General features: G+C 47.7%; 1 protein-coding gene and 1 long non-coding RNA gene across 2 annotated transcripts in view; one reads left to right on the forward strand and one right to left on the reverse strand.

The window, feature by feature from the left end:
- LOC141741363 (uncharacterized) overlaps positions 1-12990 on the reverse strand; it is a 34161-nt gene extending 21171 nt beyond the window's left edge. Inside the window, exons 1-2 of the mRNA XM_074581925.1 lie at positions 12562-12990; positions 899-958 (exon numbers count right to left, since the gene is read on the reverse strand). Coding sequence (XP_074438026.1) covers positions 899-958; positions 12562-12834 — 333 coding nt within the window. The 5' untranslated portion in view covers positions 12835-12990. The remainder of the gene's footprint in view (positions 1-898; positions 959-12561) is intronic.
- A 391-nt stretch (positions 12991-13381) lies between these two features.
- On the forward strand, positions 13382-17619 carry LOC141741364 (uncharacterized). The gene is made up of 3 exons (XR_012586357.1): positions 13382-13604; positions 16621-16736; positions 16823-17619. It is a non-coding gene; the product is annotated as an uncharacterized LOC141741364 (long non-coding RNA).
- Positions 17620-21105: the final 3486 nt, after the last annotated feature.

The following is a 21105-nucleotide window of genomic DNA, read 5'->3' on the forward strand; positions in this document are numbered from 1 at the left end:
ACAGAGACTACACAGCGGTAATCAGTGAGAGCAGTAGGTCGCTGGAGTCTTTAAGTGGGCGCAAAAGTCTTCCTGAGCAGATTTTATTGCAAACTCCAAACCAATAAATGCTATAGCTTTGGGCCTACAAAATTTGACTTATCTGCTAGGCTACAAAGCTCACACTTTAATTCAGGCACCTGCTCTACAGTAAGATTTGCATTCATCATTCTTAAATCCTAATTTTCTTCCGATAAAGGAGGAAAACCTAAAATTATTTACCCCCTTTAAAATCAAGAGTTAGGACTTAACCAAAAAACCCCATGGAACAGCCTGTTGTTAATTAAGGTATCTGTAGTTTATATTAACCTGAAAGGGAACGGCAGTGGCCAAGGCCATTTTCATGTGGTTTGATGAAACAGTAGAGCTAACCTTAACCCTTCAATTTTGAATGTTCTAGTTTTAACACAGCGGTTCTTGACCTTTCCAAGGCGGGATACCCCTGCCAGGAACACCTTCCGTGCCCGGGCTGAGGGACTGCTCCTCGCTTGTAAGCGCCTCTAAAGCACAGACACGTTCCTCCACACCAGTACAGGTGCTCGATGCCCAAGAGAAAACCCTTGTCCAAACCCAGGGAAATGTCCCGTGTCAGAGCTGGTACTGAAATACAGGAGATCCCAGCTCTCACTTCTGGGCTTGGACCACGAGACCGTCCCACTTGTGGTGGCAGTGACAAGCACCATGGTGTGACTGTGACAGAGAGTTATTCGGTCTTATGTTCCTGAGTCATCTCTTAAGTGCTCCAACAACAGGAATAGTGAATGATCTTTAAAAAGGACTATCAAATACGGAACGTTCTTAAAACAAGTGTGTCTTGAAAGATAATAATAATAACAAACTCTAAAAGTCTTACTGGTACCTTGAGGAGCTTTTTCTCTCTGGTGTTGGCCGATGGTATAAGCTGGCCATTCACTGGAACCTAGAAGATGGACAATAAAAAATGCATTATGGAATACATATAGAATCACAGAATGGTTTGGGTTGGAAGGGACCTTAAAGATCATCTAGTTCCAACCCCCCTGCCATGGGCAGGGACACCTCCCACTGGACCAGGCTGCTCAAATGTGCATGTGTGTGTAGATGTAAATATATATCTGCATACAACTAATTTAATACATTCCTATAATACATATGATAGGCTGAAAGACACAGCTAAATAACCCCCAGTACAAATCTGGGCTAGAATGTGGCCTTGTTCCAATTTGAGTTAATTTATTCCAAATTAATTAGTGTTAGCTAAGCCTTTATGAATGTAAATCCAGAAACTCCACATAGATTTATTCCAAAGCAGACATATTTGTGGTTTATCCTAAGATTTCTCTAGGATCAAAGTTGTTTTTCAAATAGGGTAAGCCCGTCTTAAAAAAGCAGCATAGACAGGAGAAGGCTTATTTTAATTCTTGTTTACTGGCTAGGGTGGACCTTATGTTCCCCCTCAAGTGTATCTGACCAACTAAAAGAACAGCTTTCATCCTACTGAGATCCTGTAAAGTGAACCATGAAAGTTTAAGGACTTTTCAAAATACAGTTTGATTAATGTCTCGGCTGTCTCAGAATGCACTGGCAATGGCCAACCTCCAGCTACAGGGGTGGGAGGGTGTAAATCTGCAGCTGGGACAGCAGGGACTGTGTCAGCAAGAGCCACCACATGCTACGCAGAGGCAGCAGCATCCAAGATAAGGCAGACCCCCCTTATACAGGTGCCTGTTTCCCCCTGACACGCACAGGAGCATGATGCAGAACTTACGACACTCCTCTCCCTTGCCCTGGTTGCCCTCCTTGTGCAACGCAACCCCCCATTCAATGATCACAGAATCACAGAACGGTAGGGTTGGAAGGGACCTCTGGAGATCATCTAGTCCAACCCCCCTGCCACAGCAGGGTCACCCAGAGCAGGTCACACAGGAACGCGTCCAGGCAGGTTTGGAATGTCTCCAGAGACGGAGACTCCACCACCTCTCTGGGCAGCCTGTGCCAGGGCTCTGCCAGCCTCAAAGGAAAGAAGTTCCTCCTCATGTTGAGATGGAACTTCCTATGCTCAAGTTTGTGCCCGTTACCTCTTGTCCTGTCCCCGGGCACCACTGAAAAGTGCCTCACCCCATCCTCCTGACACCCACCCTTTAAGTATTGATAAGAAGCAACCTCAGTCATCTTTTTTCCAGGCTAAAAAGACCCAAATCCCTCAGCCTTTCTTCATAAGAGAGATGTTCGAGTCCCCTAATGATCTTGGTAGCCCTTTGCTGTACCTTCTCCGGCAGTCCCCTGTCCTGCTTGAACCAGGGAGCCCAGAATGATGCCCAGGTTTCCTTCAGTCCCATCAGGCCTGTTGGACTCCTAAGCTGAACCCAAAGCTCACAGCAGGGAGCCTGACCCAGGCTGTCCCCATCGTCCCCGATTTGTCCTCCACCTCTGCCTGCAGCGAGGGGTGGCAGCGAGCCGGGGCGATGCCTGGCAGAAGGCAGACCTGCAGGGAGCAAAACCCCTGGCTGCAGCCCCGACCTGTCCCCTCGCCATCGGGAGACAGCGGGAAGCCTTGAACAAGCTGGTGACGAAGGGGCTTCAAGGCACCTGCAGTCCATTTGGGGAAGGGAAGATGGCAGATGCTTGCCACCCTCTGCTCCTCCTCCCCACCCTCACAAATCATCTCTGTCCCCGGAGACACGGTGGCAGTTGAACCACACACACGCTGGAAGGCGAAACCTGCCCTGATGCAGCTGCAGAGGAGCGGTACCCGCTCTGCGCCGTCACAGGTGCTGTTGCAGGGTGGAGAGAATAACACGTGCAATTAATGAGAAAGAGAGATAGAAATCAGCACGCCCCACCAAACACCGTGTGGTAAATCAGGAAATCTAAAATCCGGGTTTTTTTAATTGAAAAAAAAAAAAAAAAAGGCTTATTGGGTGGCCACATCCCTTTGGGTGACACCAACCCAGATGTAAGAGGCAAAGACTCGGAGCCACCTTGTGACGGGTGAGATTACAGCTTCACACGGGGACATAAGGAAACTTTTCCACGGAGCAACACGTTTTTTGTGTTCTCCCAAAGGCACTCCGAAATATCATCAGGATTTAAAGCAGCTTCTTCCAAGAGATGAACCAGAGTTATTTCTTAGACATCAAAAATTAATCTCCGCTGAGGTTTGTAATTGTTAGTTACCAGCAAATAAAACCCTGTGGGTGATTGCCCATGCCTGTCCTCAGCAAACCCAGCGGGGCTGCAGTCCTTCAGCCTCTTAATGCTGAGTTCTGTGATATTTTTAGGACATTTTGGAGCTATTTTTCACAAGTCTCAGAAAGGTCTGATTTGATGTGCATGTTAAAGGCAGCACGACAGGTATCTGCATGCTTTGCCCTTGGAGGTGCTTGCTTGGAAACCCAGACCAGTTACAAACTGGTGGTGTCCAAGGGTGTAGCATGGACCCAGCAGACTGGTGTTCAACTGAGCCCCCACCCTTATTCAGAAGAGGAGCCCCAAAATTGCAGACTTTGCAACATACCACTCTCTGAACACACAGACAACATCGATGCTGGGTCTTCCGTAAAATACCACAGAAACAGGAGCCAAAATACCTGCCAGTAATTACATCAGTAATTCCACCAGTAATTCCACCAGCTTCAAGTTATAAGCTTAAACCAAGTGGTCCGCATCTCCTCTGTCTCCCTTAGCTGTCACTTGGCATGTTGACAATTATATAATTTACAATTATGTTCTTCTGAACGTTCACTAGCAAAATAATGACTTCTGTGTTAAAACCCAGCAAGGTTTTGTAACAGTTAACAAGTTTGGGCTTTCCCACAGGCAGTCATCCCTCTCCTGAGACTCCCAGGTTCATTTACTAGAAGCATTCCATAAACCCCACCCCAAAATGGACCATTTTCCATACTCTGCACTGCTCAAGGGAAGAATCCCACTGTGCCTGCAGCAGGGAGGGAAGCAGCCTCTCACGCAGGATGGGAGACATGAAAGACAAAATCAGGGGAAGTTTTGGTGAAAATCTGAACCACTTAGGGAAGATTTTGAGCTTACATGATTCTTTCTTTCTCAGCATATGCTTCTGTCCAATTATATGTGTGAAAATACAAATAGATCATGTCTTAGTGAATAACGATTCTTATGCAATAAAAATGTTGGGGGGTGGGGGGGTGGTTTTCCACTATTTGACACAGGACTTCAGGAAAACTGAATTTTGTAGCATGAATACACAAAGGGATAGCTGGGGGAAGCCACACAACATGTAAGCGCAATATCCCTTTCCAATCTCGACAAAGCCTGGTGATTTCCCAGTTCTCATAAGGCGATCTTCAACGTTTTCTAAAGGCTTTGCAAATGAACCTCCCACGCGAAGCCGCTTTGAGCAAGACTGCCACCATCAGCAGCAGAAAGGGCAGCGCCGACTTAGGAAACAAGGAGGAGGATGCTTTTTTGCCTTCTTTCAGACACGGGCGGAGGATATGAGACATCCCACCTCCGAATGGCCTCTCTTTACATCAAGATGCTTCTGCAAGCATGAGGGACTACACGCAGAGAGACGAGGAGGTGTCAAGATTAAGGACATGGCAACTGTCTTCCTCCCCCAGAGCACAGCCCGAGGCGGTACAGAGCCCTCACAGAGGCCGGGAAAACTCCAGAGGGAAAATGTTGAGCGCAACAGAGAATTAGGGAAGATGCAAACTATATTGGCTCTGACAGACTGGTCTCAGCTGGGGCAGGATCATGTTCCCGGACCTTCTCTCCATATAAATGACAGCAAGCAAGAAGCTGGAAGAACTGCAGCACTTCGTTGTAATGCTTTGCTAATCTGGCCGCTGCATACTTTTACCAGATGAGCACAACATTTCCTACTTAAATGACATTTCATCTGCCAGTAAACATCCCCCTCTCTCTCTCCATCACTAATAGGTTAAAAATATACTGTTGACAGTCATTTCATAGAATCATAGGGTTGGAAGGGACCTCTGGAGATCATCTAGTCCAACCCCCCTGCCACAGCAGGGTCACCCAGAGCAGGTCGCACAGGAACGCGTCCAGGAGGGTTTGGAATGTCTCCAGAGACGGAGACTCCACCACCTCTCTGGGCAGCCTGTGCCAGGGCTCTGCCAGCCTCAAAGGAAAGAAGTTCCTCCTCATGTTGAGATGGAACTTCCTATGCTCAAGTCTGTGCCCGTTACCTCTTGTCCTGTCACTGGGCACCACTGAAAAGAGCCTGGCCCCATCCTCCTGACACCCACCCTTTCAGTATTTATAAGTGTTGATAAGAAGCAACCTCAGTCATCTTTTTTCCAGACTGAAGAGACCCAAATCTCTCAGCCTTTCTTCATAAGAGAGGTGTTCCAGTCCCCTCATCATCTTGGTAGCCCTTTGCTGCACCCTCTCCAGCAGTTCCCTGTCCTTCTTGAACTGGGGAGCCCAGAACTGGACACAGTACTCCAGGTGCAGCCTCACCAGGGCAGAGTAGAGGGGGAGGATGACCTCCCTCGACCTGCTGGCCACACTCTTCTTCATGTACCCCAGGATGCCATTGGCCTTTTTGGCCACAAGGGCACATTGCTGACTCATGGTCATCCTGTTGTCCACCAGGACTCCCAGGTCTCTTTCCACCGAGCTGCTCTCCAGCCCCCAACCTGTACTGGTGCATGGGGTTATTCCTCCCCAGGTGCAGCACCCAACACTTGCCCTTGTTGAATTTCATAAGGTTCCTCTTTGCCCAACTCTCCAGCCTGTCCAGGTCTCTCTGTATGGCGGCACAGCCTTCCAGTGTGTCAGCCACCCGCCCCCCGCCCCCCCCCCCCCCCCCCCCCGGCTTTGTGTGATTTACTACATCGTGGGGGTCTTCATGCTGACTGACGGGCTATTCAGCCCTAAATACCTGCCTGGGACTCCTGAACCTTGCTGCATCCTTCCTAACGAGCAGCTGAGTGCGAGGAAAACACCCAACCTGACCACTGGCTGATGGTCCCCAAATAGCCCAGCCCTGCCGGTGATGCTCTTCTTTCAAACCTGAAGTATCTGTTGCTTCTCCACCATCCTTCAGTAACAGCAGCAACTCCCTTCCTTTCATCACCCAGTAGAGTTCAACTTCCTTTCAGTGGGAAGGTATTATTCTAGCCTGACCTTTTGTATTAAATCCTGCCTTTATCCAGCCCCTTTTCAGGCAGTAAGCCAGCTGAGGAACCCCACCCTACCCTATTCTTCCCTTTGGAAGCCTTTAGGATACGGGATTAGTCATGCCTCTTTATCACGCTGTTTGGCCATTCTGAAAAAGAAAAAGGAATTTTCATGATTTTATTGCACTTAACCTAATGGACTCGTTAAAGAGAAATGAATTTTGTCAGGGTAATTTTTTTCTTAATGAAAGACGTAGTTTTGAACAGGGAGAACACATCTAAACCCACCGCGTTAAGTGACTGTATAAAGTCATCAGTGCGATTCCAAATACATTAAATACATGCAGAGAAACAGAATCCGGACTTTTATTGGAATCAGACTTAGCATATTAATTTCTACTCACATTCTGTGGAACAATAGAAAGATTATTTTTAGTTCATGGCCATTTGGTTTGTCGTGACCCAGTGGAACAGGATTTCCCCCCACCACCCCCTGCCTTTTTTTCCTTTTTATGTGACCTCATGTTATATTTCTGATGATTGCTCTGAAACCTTTATTCTCTTGAGCTAGCGTTTAATTTATTTTACACTGTTAATATAGTTCTACATAAAGACACAAAGAAAGAAGGCAAAGTGATAGGTCTTCAAATGTTAAAAAATACTGGGTTTAATTATTAATTTATAATCTGTGTATTCAAAGCCATAAAATTGTACCCCTAGACACTTACCTTTATGCATTTCAATAGTTTCATAAGATTAGCCATTTTTACAAAACCAAACACCTTTGTAAGTGTCTATCAGGTCAGGAAGTCTGCTTTCAAACCTCAGGGCCACCAACTGCTTACAGGATTAATTAAAAATTATGTGAACATTAGCTTCAGGTTCACTAACTGCCCTTTGTCGCACTTGGGGAAGGTGCTTAAAATTGCCTTCCTTGAGAAGCATGCAAAGGTTTCCCCAGCAGAGGGATACAAGGACAAAATAAACTCAGCAGATGAAACCCAAGGGGAGCTATTATATGCTTCACACATTGGAAATCAGGGAATTCATTTAGGAACATGAATAAAGATTCCGAAAATTGTTTTCAGCTACCACTTTCAGAAAACTTGAATTAAGTGGGTTGGACACTGGAAATGAAAGGAAGCAAAACCACCCCATTCTGGCAGGGGGTCTGTGAACACAAAACCATTTCCAGATTTAAGAAATACTTCAATTAAATTGTTTCCTAGTGCTCACTTCCAGTGCAAAAACTAATTATTTTTTTCACCTTATGTTACACCACAAGATAAATGCGGTAGACTTAGGCTAAAAGGCAACAGTGGTACAGCAAAAGCAATGCCAACGTGCACTAAATTAAAAAAAAAGTGGGGGGGGGGCGGTGGGTTTGGGGGAGAAAAGAACAAAAAGAAAAGGACTTTCTAACCAGGGCACTGAATAACATCCCTAAAAGACGTTGTGTTACGACTGAACAAGGTATCTCAGTAGACCATCAAGCTGAAAACTGAGCAGGAAATGTTCCATCTCTCAGCATCCTCTGGAAGACCTGGGTTTTGCCCCCTACACTATGCCCTATGAGTGGGATGTTTGCAGACCACTTGCAGCCCGCTCTTTGCTCTCTGAAGACGGGTTCTTCACTCTCTCCTGCTCCCAGAAGCACGGGCTCAGCCACGGGGCAAGCAAACCAGAGCGCTGCCGTGGCCAGCCAACAGCTTGCCTTGCTCCATAGGCAGGCAATGAGCAATCTGCATGACAAACGCGTCAGGAAATAAAGCAGCACGCTGCGTTTCATTAATTCTGAATCAGATTTTCATAAATGCAAGCAGACATCCTGACCAGTCTGGCTGTGCCACAGGGTCCTGTGCCGATGATGATGATGGACTTCAGCCTGGGAGACTTATTTCCCAAACCAATGGGAACCAGGTGAATGGGAAGGGACAAGCCTGCACTGGTCCCAGGCGAAAGGATGGGGTTTAGGCAGAGTACCAGAGAGACAGGAAGGCACCAGCTTCAAAGAAAATTACTTATTCAGTCCTAATAGCTAGAGAAAGGATAACACAATGGCAATTTCCACTAAGGTGACAATGGGAAGCCACAAAACCATGTTGGGTTCGTTACCAAAGGAAACTGAGAGGCTCTTCTTGAGTAGCAGAAGAACATAAAAGAACTTCCCCGCTCACAACACTACACACACGGACCCACAACGGGGAGGGCAAAGAGAGCGGGATCTTGGTTTGTGATCAATATTGTAAATATTCATCACTTTATTAGTAATGGCTATTATTGATATAATACAAAGTTTTCCCTGACAATCACTTCAGACAAATGTGTTCCCAGTAGGAAAGAAGAGTCTGTTGGAAGGGAAAATTACATGGGAAACACACACAATGAACAGACAGAATTATACGGGAAACGCGCTGGGAATAGGTGATGTTTTTCCTTTCATTTAAGGCGCTTGGCAGAGGAAAGAGGCGGTGCTCCCATCAAATGGATGCTCCAAGAACCTTATGGAAAAGGATCTGGGCCATCAGCATGCCAAACCTGTTCCTTTGCACATATTCCCGGTGGGAACCCCTTGAGCACTAACGGGTCCCAAGTGCAGGCTGACGGCAAGAAGCGGGAGCCAGAACTGCAGCTGCAGCCATTCAGATCCGAAGGGCAATTCCAAGAGAAAAATCAGAGAAACAGGCCTAAGATGCTGCTGCCTATGTTATGTATCCTCCCGCGGCTCGGCCTCCCTGCGATGCAGGCGAGGCCTTACACAGCAGCCGTAAACACGGGAGCTGATGGGCACCTGCTTCGGCTGCTCGAATGAGACATCTGGGCAAAGACAGAAGCGTTTCCCCAGCGCGAGCAGATTAAAACCACTGCTGCAAGGAGGGATGAAGAAATCAGTTTCCTGGGATTTGCTCTTCTAATTAATTAGAGCAGCGTTACAACAAGGGATGAAGGCTCCATTTCCATTACCACACTCCAACACCTTCCAGGATACTTATGAAACCAATTCTCGTCCAAGACAGCTGTATGAAAATAATTGTGCGCCTGCGTTGCATTGGCCTGAAGAGTATCGTATAACCTGAAAAGGTAGGAGAAAACTCTGGAGCTGAGGGGACTGATCTTTAGTTCTGGTGCTGTCAAGCTGTCCCTTTTTGCAAGAGGCAAAACGTGTCTCCAGTTTATAAAGACACATCTGAAAAGCAGCAAGCTCTCTTTTGGGATGTATCAGACAATACGCATTTTTCTAAGTTGCCTAAGAGAGATGGTATCCCTGCATTCATGCGAAAAGCTCTTCTTTTCAACGGACCAATTTGCAGAACAACCCAAAAGCTCTGAATAAACACAACGCCCAAACCTGAACTGCAATCTTGTTCAGATCGGTTGGCTTCTAGAAAATGTTAGCAATTTCCTAAATCACAGAACCACAGGGGTTGGAAGGGACCTCTGGAGACCATCTAGTCCAACTCCCCTGCCAGAGCAGGGTCACCTAGAGCAGGTTGCAAGTCTCTTTATTAGGGAACAGGCCATCCTGAAAAAGACTAAACACCCCCAGCATCATTTCTAGAGATTTTTTTCACGTGCGATGACAGCCGGAATGTAATTTCTGATGTGTAATGCATAATGAGATCACATTCAAAATGTGTTTGTATGGTTGTGTTGAGGCCGTGCATCCATTGGAACGAAGTCTGGTCAACGGACTCTTGTCACGTGGGCTGCGAAAGCAACCCAGGCGGGGTCTTACAGCGCGCAGCCCGCTCTGAGACCGGTAATCGCTCCGCCTTGTTACCCTGCTGTATGCAAAATTAATTAGCAGAGAGATGAAAGGCTCGCAAGCTGCCTGCCAGCAGCACCGATGCAGGGAGAGACCAGTACGGTCACGCACCGTTGCATTTCAGTGAGCCGGAGCCGGGATGGGTTTGGACGGAGGTGGCTGGGAGGGCTGGGAGCTTCAGGCTGGGACGGAGCCAAGGGCACGCTGCCGCCTCCAGCGAGGGCAGCCTGGGCAGGCGCTGGCTGCCTGCGGCTCTGGGGGACAGGGACACGCAGGGCAGAGGAGATCCATCCTCCATCAGAGGAACTGCAGCCCTGTCAGAGCAGATTCCCCGGGAAAGGCAGTCTCCCAGCCCACCCATGGGGCAGCGGCTGGGAATCACCGGCAAACATGCATTCCCAAACTGGGGAAAAAAAAAAAAAAAAAATTAACCGCCTAGCTTCTTTTAATTAAGATCTCGACTTACCCAGCACTCCGGGATATGCAGATGTTTGGCTGCTGGGATGTATCAACACACCTGAGCACCGGAGGCGATTCGTCTCTTGGCTTCGTACCTCGGCAGGCAGCAGAGAGGGGCTCCCCTCCCGCAATACCTGCGCGCCCCAGCTTAGGCCATCGGCCATGTCTATGGGTGCAAGGCTTTGTTATTGATAATATCTGCGATGCTGCCTCGGTGGAGAGATTTTCATATGCAAATTTCGGCATATTAAAGGTGTTCTGCTGTTCTGGCATCCTCGCATCAGCTAAGTGCCAAAGCAGCATGCAGCGTTTTACACTTACGTAAGGAGATAAAGTTTTTGCCTCAAGGATATGATGTTCCAAAGGCAGAGATAACATGATGGGAAGTGACAAGGAGCAGTGGAGAAGGGGGGTAGGGAAAAGAAAACAAAAGCAACAAATAGAGAAGAGAAAGGGCAGGGTACTGTCAAGGGAGGAGAAGCCTGATTTTTTCATTTCAGCACGTAAGATGTTTTCCCCGGGTTATCTTTCTTTAGGATCTTTTTAGTTATTTTTCTTGATCATCCTCTTCTCATCCTCCACCTCCTTAGGACTGTATTTTGCCTCCTCTGCACTCACAGAATAATCAGTGGGTCTCACGTAGAGGATGATGCTACTCTCTGTAAAAGCGACTGCTAAAGTCCAGCCCCTAACGAGCTGGAATCGGCTCAGTGCAGCAAAAGACGAGATTAATGATAGAAACTCCAGCTGACTGTAAACAAACAAATTCATCCCTCCAGTTTATCTCTCCCTCCTCTTTTTTGGTTTCTGTTTTCCAGGCCTGTGAGGTACAGCATCTCTGACCAGAAAATATCTATTTGAATCAATGTCTTCAGCTTGAACTAATAACCCTGCCACGGTTTCAGCATCAGATCTCTGACAACCAGGTGGGTGTCCACCCCCTGCTGTCCCGCGCTGCCTCCAATAACTGGTGGCTCTGCAAATTTTTAACTCATTTTATACAGCCAAGTCAAGTTACCTAGGATCGATGATTATAAAGCTATAATAAAATTGTTGCTGAGATCCCTCTTCACCCCTTGACACGGGCAGCTCTGTTCAGACTGCTTTTTGATTTAATTGTTCTTTATTAATTCGGGGATACCTATGTTGTCGGGCCAAGATGCTGCTCTCACTGACGAAAGACAAAATAGCCTAAAATGGAATAGCCTATTAAAATATAACCATAATACAACTAAAAGTTAAAACTTCCATGATAAAACAATAAACCCCTGAAAACTAGTGTTATGATGGAAAGACACGATTGTATTCAAGAAGAACAAACCCACTCATTTTTATAGCTCACTTAAAAAAACCCCAACAACTGCAAATTTGTTTTGTTTTTCTTTCTCAGAAGTGAGACCTAGGAGATACTAGGAACAGATAAAAATGTTCAGAAATGCTTGATGTATCAACTTTAAGTACATACTTACGTCCAGTGTGTTCTCCTGAGAGCGTTACTTTCCATACTGCAATACCTCGGTGGGACTGTTTTCTGTAATTTGCGCTGAGATTTGCTGCTGCAGACAGCTTACAGCAAGTCAAAGCGATACAACCACAACAGTGTCATGTGGAAACTTCATCACAGCGCATCACATCGGACTCACAACTCACATTCAACAAGGTGGCCGTGGTCATCAGCTCACAGCTATTATCACTATTGTTAATGCAATGATAACGAAGATTTGATTCAGAGTAAATATACATTATTAGCACATTGTGTTAACGCCGCAGCAGAGGTGCTACACTTGGGTCCTCCTTCTTAGTGTGATGGACATAAACTGGAGTTCTCATAGACACGACCACGACCAAGCCCACATGGAGTTACGCTGTTGGACCAAGCGGCAGAAGAAAGGCCAACGCCAGCCATCCCAGGCCAGGAGCTCCACCAACCTGCTGCCATGCCCTGGCAGCTCGCTGCCCCCGCGGGGCTGGGAGGGGAAGGCTGACTCCCCCCAGACCCCAGACCCACCCGAGGGGCGGTTTGGGACGCAGCATCCCCAGGCCGGCCGGGCTGCCCGGGGTGGGATGGCGGTAGCCCCCGGAGGGACCGCGGAGCGCCAGGCGGGCGGGAGGAAAGAGATGCCGGGGAGGAGAGAGGGAAGGATGCTGGTCCCGGGGGAGCCAGCCCCCCGCCCCCCCCCGCGCCGCCCTTACCTGCGCCGGGCGCCTTTGTTCCTCCGGCCGCCGCGCCGGCAGCGCCCCGGTCCCCGCGGGGCCATCCTCCTCCTCCTCCTCCTCTTCCTCCTCCTCCTCCGGTTCTCCCCCGGCGGCTCGGCGGGGCCCCCGACCGCGTCGCAGCCCCCGCAGGACCAACAGAGCCGCCGCCCCCAGCACCAGCGCCGGCCAGAGCATGGCCAGCAGCCGCCCCGGCACCGCCGGCACCAGCTCCCCGGCTCCCAGCGCCAGCCGCACCGCCGGACCCAGCATGGCCGCCCCCGGGGCCGCCGCCGCTCCCCCCGGGTGGGGGGCGGGGGGGGGAGGATGCTCCGCTTCGCTGCGCTCCGGAAAGTTGGTGGCGGAGCCGCGCTGGTACCGCAGCCAGGAGCCGGTGCCGGGCGAGGGGGACCGGCTGGTCGAGGATGGCGGAGGATGGCGGGGGGGGGGGATACGGGGCGGGGGGGGGGGGGGCGCGGACGCGTCGGTGCTCACGGGAGGCTCGGTGGGTTTGGCCGTGAGGGCGGTTGCGCGGGGCGGGGCGGGGGGAGAAGAACCCCGATGGCCGGGGTGGGGGGGTGATGGGGGGCGGAGGAGGGAATTAACGCACTGAATGAGTCTTTTCGGTGGAAGAACGGTGCAAGCGGGAAATGAAAGGCGAGGCGGTGCGGTTCGGAGCCCCGGAGCTGCGGGCACCGGCGTTAATTGGAGGGCAGAGGGGCGGGGGGACACGGGGACGTTCGCAAGTGATGCGGGTTTTTTTTACGCAAATTCTCCGGTCTAGACAGAGGAGTTTTTAGGAATGGGCTTGTGTTCTCAGGCGCCGTTACAGATATGTCATTTTCGAGCAACATCCCAGTGATGGTCGCGAGAGCGGCCTGCGTGATGCAGCGCGTGATGCGCTCTCTCATCTGGCGCTGGTCCTCGCCCAAATAACAGTTCATCACCGCCAGCGGAACGCGGAGCAGAGTGCCTCCAACCACAAACCTCGTTGCTTCGCTGGATGGAAAATTTCTCCACCCACCTGCTGAATTCGAGTGCAGGTGATGGTCTCAGAAAGTCTTTTTTTTTTTTTTTTTTTTTTTTCAAAGTCGTAGAGCTTCTTTTAAATGACAAGTTGCATTTATGTTGGCCAATTTAGAGGGACAACCTCAGGCAGTGAATAGCAATGAAGGGAAGGAATGAACCCCTAATTCCAAAGTGTGTCTCAGCGTGGCCATATCTCTCACCTGGCACAGACTCAGTGGGACTCACCAGGGCTAGGGAGCATTACCACAAAGAAGACAGTAAGTAATTATTTAAATGGAACAGCATAAAAAGTCATGTTTGTAGTAAACCCAGCGCAGAGAAGGGGTTGGTAAGGGGATGAGTTTTTCTGCCTTGCCGTTATTCCGCACCCAGAGGGGCCTGCTCTCTCCTGAGCACGGATCCAAGCACCGACACTCAATCCCAAACACATACCTGTGCAAGAGACAGCAATGGGGAAGGCTCGTTATCCATCCTTCCACAGGATTATCAACTCTTCAGGGATGAAAGATTTATTATTCCTGTGTCCTGGGCCTAATTCCAATTCATCCTGAACAGGTCTAGGTTTTGAAGGCATAACAATAGCACTCTGGAAATTTGCAGACAAAATACAGGAAGATTGTCGATAAAATGATGTGCTGAATGGCTTTACAGGGAGAAGAAGGTTTTGGGAGGGAGGGAAAAATGCTTAGTAGGGCGGCTGTAGGGGTATGGTGGGACTCCAGATGCTGTTGTTGAGACGGGAAGCTTCCGTTTAAACATGGATCACGCAAATTCTCTGTCATCTGTCTGCCTGTCTCGTCCTGCCTATCTTCCACAGCTCAGCACTGACTAATCTTGTGGTCTGAAACCTCAGAATGTTTCTGTTTTCAGTGTTTCTGTTCCTAGCCCTGATACTGATTTCTTACGAGACTCTGCCTATCTCGTACCTATCTGGAGCCCTAAGCTGGTGACCGAGAAGCCGTGTGCAAATGCCGGAGGCAGGGGGGCTTCCCCTCGAGTTAAAAGATGGCAGTTACATGATTAGTTTTATGGCATTTTAATTTGAGACTTGCCTTTGATTTTTTTTTTTTTTTCCCCTGCCTTGATTTCTCTGTTCATAAAATGAAGATACGTCTCTCCAGGTCTGAGCTGTTAGCATACACTCTATACCTCGGATCATAAATACATATCACTGCTTTCAGCTCATCTAAATTAGTTTGCTTTTCTTTTTCCCAGGGAAACATTTCAGGCAGGTCTCAGCATTGCTTAATTGACTATGAGATTACCGTTTTGCACCATTCCTTTCTATTTCTTTCTTTTTTTTTTTTTTCCTCCACAAAATAAAGGCAATTAACGTGGCTGGTCTGTAATGGCATTTATTTTCAAAGATAAGCATCACCATAGTAGACCCTTTTCTAATCATAGAATCACAGAATCTGTTGGAAGGGACCTCTGGAGACCATCTAGTCCAACTCCCCTGCCTCCCTATTCTTAGTAGGGGCTTATTTAACAACATTTCTCTTACCATATTGGTCTGTGAAAATGGCACAAATTGTCATGGTGCCATGTTACATGGAAAGCTTGAAATTTTATTGCAAGCCGGAGAAGATATTTTTCTATTTATGTGTGACATAAACTAATCGCAAAGGTCCGATGGGGAGTTGTTCTGCGTTCAGACTCAGAAAGTCCCATAATCGGGAGCCGGAAACCATCTGTTTGTTGCAGATCAAAATGCAGTTAACGTGCACGGACAGAAGACTGCAGCCGCTAATGGCTGACGGGCCAAATTCGAACCCGTCTGCTTCCGCGAGCAGAGTTAGTCAGTCGAGGGGCTGAAGTGATGAAGGTAGGCTCTGGGGGTTTTTCTGGGGAAAAATCCGGTCTTCTTAAAGTTTAAATGTTTCATGAAAACAGTTTGATTTTGACAAAACCAAATAGTAATTGAAAAAAAAAACCAAAAAAAAAAACAAAAGAAAAGCAAAAGTCTTCTTTTGACCGATTTTCGTGCTGAAAGCAAAGCAAAGCTGCCGTGCTAAAAGCAAGGTATAAACTTTCATTTCAATTTTCTGTTTTGAATGGAATCATGGAAAAAATGAAATTTTCTGAAAAAAAAATCAAGGAACAAAAAAAATTGTTTTAATAGCATTTCACCGAAATTAGAAGATTGTGACCTGATGTCACCTGCTAATAGCAGTACACTTAAGGATTCACCCACGGAAGCTAAGAGTAGTACCTTACCCTGACGCTGAGTATCTGGAGCCTTGCTTGTGTCCATGCTCATGAATTTGAGGTAACTACATGGAAAACAATGGGGTTTTGCACCCGCTTAAGTGACACGGAGCGGCTCTCCCTTCAGTAGCCAGTTTCTGAGTTGTTTCTGGTGCAGGGTGTTCGGACGCGGCCGAGATCAAAGTGCGGGTCTGTGTTTCAGGCACTGGCGGGTGATGAAAGGCAGAGCGAGGACGTGTCCCCCCGGCAGCGGCTCCCGCCGTGGGGCCCCGCTCCCGCCTGCGACCCTCTCGCTCCGCTGTAATGAAACTAATTTACAGGCTGAGATGATCTCACAGCCCAACGGCTTATTTACAGGCTCGAAGGGACGTTTGCACCAAATCCTGCGGTTCATCTACTGGTGTGCGGGAGATGTATTCATAACGTATATGTGTAATTCACAACTTTCTCCATTTTTTTCTCCCGTCTGACGCCCTGGTGCGCTAGTGACTTTCCATGGACGCGCGTGAAGCTGATGAACTATGGAGCTTTTGTAGCTTATCGGTGGGGAAACTGAGGCACGTGGTAGCTGCATGCCCGGCAAAAGCGTGTCAATAACCAGTAATGAGAGAGGAGTGCTCCCTCTGTTCAGACTATTCAGCTTTTTGCATGGCTGCCCACGTGGCCAGGTATTTGCCATTAAATATGGTGATTAATTCCTCGACAAGTTGCTATCTGGCCTAGCAGCCCAGCATTTCCTTTCGGCATCTGTGGCTGCTTTGAGGAATGCAGCTTCATAGATTTTTACTAATTATCTAATAGCTTTTCAATCTCTTGTTTCAGTACGTGGAACTGGTGTTAATTAATCGCAGATCTTCGGCATACCATTCTTAACTGATTCCCCCCAGTAAATATGTTTAACACTTGCCTTGGTTTCCTGTACATGATTCATTCAGTTGGTAAGTGATCCATCCATCTTTGTTTGCTGTCAAAGTCTTTGAGTTGGAAGAGGACTTTAATCATGTTACTTGGCTTTTCTGAATAGGGAGAAGAAACGGAGTCAAATAAGCACGCAACGGTAATGCAGCCAAAGAAGAACCATGGCCTGGGTTTCTTTCACCAATAAAAAGTTGTGCAAGCTTCAATTTCCCTTTCATTTTCCTAAAGAACATGCTGGAAACATCTATTCAGCCAAAGACGTGAAATTAAAACAAAGAAACAAAAACAGCTTGAAAGGAGGAAAGAAGGCACTTTCCCAGCTTATGCCTTAATTAAGACCAGTCAAAGAAAACTGCTTCAAAAGGAAGGAGGAAGCCGGCGGTAAGCACGGCTGCAACTGCTTTTAATAGGCTCTAGCAATGGCATGCACGCTAGACAAAGTCATGGCAGGCATTAATGCAACAATGTCAGTTCAAAGGGTACGCCAAAAAAGTTGGCAAACCCGAAGTTACTGAATAGTAAAACTGTTTCACGAGCAGATTTGTCAGCAGCAGTGGGGGACAAAGGAGCTCGTTTAGCAGAACACGATCGTCTCGAGAATTATAAACACCCCTGGTTTAAAGATAAAATCAAAGGCCTTGAGAGCAAAGCAGAAGTAGACATAAAAATATGCATAGCTGGCTTTCCTGAAGGCGAGGAGGTTTGCATCCTTGTCTAACAATTCGGAAAGAAGCTTTTAAGTGCCCCAGGTCGCTCTTCCACCCTCAGCTCCCGCTCTTCCCCCGGATAAAAGCCTGCGCAGAACTGCACGAATATGCGGCGGCACTGGTAGGCTTTCTGCGCACCCCACCAGCAGCGGAGATCTGGGAATCTGTCAGGAGAATTTATTCCCTTCCCCTCCACAAAAAAAAAAAAAAAAAAAAAAAAAAAAAAAAAAGCTGAGCGCAACCCACGACATCCTATTATAAATATTTTATACAATAAAAAGATGGATTTGTCTAGCAGCAGAAGACAGGGCTGTTATTATGTTCTTTACATGCACATTTGTTCTCAGTGCTGTTTAACCCGTGTCTCTGATCCAGCTGTCTGGGAAACCAGCTGTGATTTTCTATTTCTTCGGACGGGCAGTTTGAGCTCTTACTTTAAAAACTCCCTAGGTCCCTTCATCTGAGATCAGCAGCACGTCGGCATTTTTTCCAAGCTAATGATGACTACAAGGGAGTCTCCTAAAATCAAGATAAGTGCCTGTCCTCGCTTTATTCCAGGCTGGCACACGACACAGCGAACACAGAGTAAATGAGTGACGACAGACAGTTTATTGCTATCAAAAACAGCATTCAGAGGGATGCAGCTGACACTGGAGGGAAGCGGTCATTGCCCTCGGGGAAGCGTGTCACAAATGTGTGAATATGCATCCACTGATAAAAGTGCAGCTCACGCTACAGTGTTCAGACAATATCGTAGTCTCATGCGATCTAGCTATCAAAGCCCACAAAGTTTTCCCTAGATACGCTCACATAACCTCTGTCTCTGAAGGGGATCTCCCACTTTGATCCGGAGACACGAAGATCTGAAAAACGTACCGCGTCTACCACATCCTTCATGGTTTCTTCTCATGTTTAGTCATCCTCCGCGTGAAAAAAAAACTACATCTTGTTGCTAACTTAACTGTTATCTAGTTTCAGTTTCCCAGCACTGATTTCTGTGACTTTCTCTGACAGAGATATCCTTCTTGTAGCTGCTGTATTCTTCCTGAGAAATTGCTTCCGTGTCACAGGTGCGTTACCTCTTAAACTCACTTCAAATACTAAATCTCGTTATAGTTCTCACCAAAAGGCATTTCCAACAGGTCTCTTGCTATTTTTGGAGGCCCTTATTTTGCACATCCCCTTGACATCCTTTTTCTGCATCGTCATATGGAAAGATAATATTCAGCCTCGTGAAGCTATTTATTTGTTCCTAGTGTATACACTGTGGGATCATTTTAGCTCTTTTTTCGGCACCAACGCATTAGGGGCTCCAGTGGAGCTGCCTGCTCATGTTTTTCCTGCTTCCTAGACAGTTTACTAATTTCAATTAAAAAAATCTTATTGGGTTACTAGAGTAAATGACATCTACAAAGTAGCAGGAGTCGTCGGTTGCCAGCAGGTGACTTCCCTGTGTTTGATTCTTTCCTCTGCAAAGGAGAAATAATGTTTCTACAGCAACTTGGTCTGTCTTGTCAGCTCAGACTAATCTCATCACAACATGGGGAAGAAGAACAAGTTTAATCTTTTTGTGATTAACAGGGAATCTGGAGCTCTTACAGACAGATCTTTTTGAGGATACGGAGGAGGTTTATGGTTGCGGCATAGACTGGTAGCATTGGTCGGTATGGCAGCATGAGTAGGCAAAACCCTGATGCATTATTGTCGCTTTCAGTCGGTCTGTCCCATCATATCTGTACCGCAGGTGTGGTCCGTGGATTAAAATTTGCTTCTGCACTGTTCACAGTACCGCTTTCTGTAACGACGGATTATTATAAATGCATTTGATTTCTTATATTCCCGGCATACCTCCTGAGAATAAAAGTAGCTTACGGAGGCTGTGTTTACGTGGTGCTCTGTAGGTACATGCCTGTTTGTTCTGCCCGCAGTATACGTGCAGCTGGTTGCTCAGACCTGGTTTGTGTCCGGTGTTTTCCCACTGGAGGCAGAGAAATTGTGAGTCTGACTGCAAAAGACCGCAGCGAAGTGCCCTGAGCTGGCCCATCACCGGCACTCATGCTCCAGAGGGAGAGCTGGGGTGAATCATCTCAGCATGGGGAGTCAGAACTGAGACTTATGGGGCTGCCGCCCCCGAATACAACCTGGTCATAGATGATTTATTGCTTTGTCTTCTCCTCCTTTAATCCCAGATCTCCTTACACCTGAAGGAGATCATCCTTCTTGGGCATTGCTGTGGAGACAAGCCCAAAAAATTCAGACGTTTTGGACCACTGGGGTCTCCTGGACCCGCAGAAATGAGTGCCCAGTTGCTAAGTGTCCTACGAATGAACACTGTATGCCCAGGGAACTTGCTGGCCGTTGCGTAAGACAAAACGCATGACCCTGGTTCCTTCGAAGGAGATGTCACAGTGAAGGGCTGAGTCTCCTCCATGGGTGGTAGCTGTCTGGGATGCAAGTGTTAGCACAAAGGTTTGGTTTATTGAAGGCTCTGTCCTGTGAGTAGACAGGTCGAAGGCCTGGAATCATCATGAAGAAGCTTCTGGGTGTGGTTCTGAAGAGGAAATCTCTATGAATGAGTTTTTTCAAACTGTTGTTTTGTCTCGGTCCCAGGCTGGTGTCCCTGAGTTGTGCCTCGAGGATCCAGCCAGAGTCAAAGCAACCTGCAGGATTCGTTGGGGTTGCTGCACCTTTGCTCATCCTGCCCCAAAAAATGCAGCCTCTTGGGATGAACCCAACATTTTTTGTCTCCTTCCATAAGCCAGGGAGCCACGTTTTCACCATAAGGCATGTGACAATGCAAGCAATGACGGCAATGGTTTCCCATTTTATAATTGCCATGGCAACTATATTGTAACTCAGACCAGCAACATTTAATTTCTGGGGTTGTCTCTTGAAACATGACGTAATTTGGCATTCAGAGCCATCCCACCACCCCGTTCTCGCACTACCCTGCCAGCCCTGCCATACAACAACCTTTTGCGGCAGCGCTTTTGGAGATTCCCATGCATAGGGTTACTCGTTCCTCCACGTTTCTTCCCAAATAATGCAGCATTTCAAGAGGGGGGGCTGTCTTTGGGAGGTGTTTTTTCAGAAGGGAGTATCTTGTAATTTTCTGAGCCTCTGTAGCCACAGCTAATTCTGCCTCCTCTTTTCAGCCCTCCGGTTTCATTTGCAGTCCTGTCGCCGATCCAAAGCCTGCTCTGAAACCTCCTGAAGTCAGGGAAACTGGGAAAGGTCTTCAGCATCATGTAACCTCTTAACAGCCCTCCTCTAATGAGCCTCAGGTTACAGGCAGCGCAGGGGAAGGCAGCTACCATAGAAAAAGGGGTTGGAGTGGAGCTTTTCCTGTGGGAAAGCTCAAGTCGTGGAAGGAAATGCTGGCCATCGTTATGTCAAGGGTCTCTGCTGACACTTCATCTTGTTTCTATCTGAAAATGAATCATGTGCCGTCACAAGCAAGTTCTAAGATGATTAAATGAAGCGGAGGAGGGACAGCAATATTAGCCCCATTTTCAGTCTGAGAAAGGGATTTTTTTCTATGTTCTTGGTATTTTCCATTTTACTTCTCAACTAGAAAACATAACCTTCTGGTTTATGTGCCACTTGGGGGCCATGTTCACCACCCGGCTCTGCCAGGTAACTCTGGCCAAGACATTTAATCTCAGGAGTTAATGGCTTTGCT

This window comes from Larus michahellis, chromosome 3, assembly GCF_964199755.1.
Source record: "Larus michahellis chromosome 3, bLarMic1.1, whole genome shotgun sequence".
Classification (NCBI taxonomy): Eukaryota; Metazoa; Chordata; class Aves; order Charadriiformes; family Laridae; genus Larus; species Larus michahellis.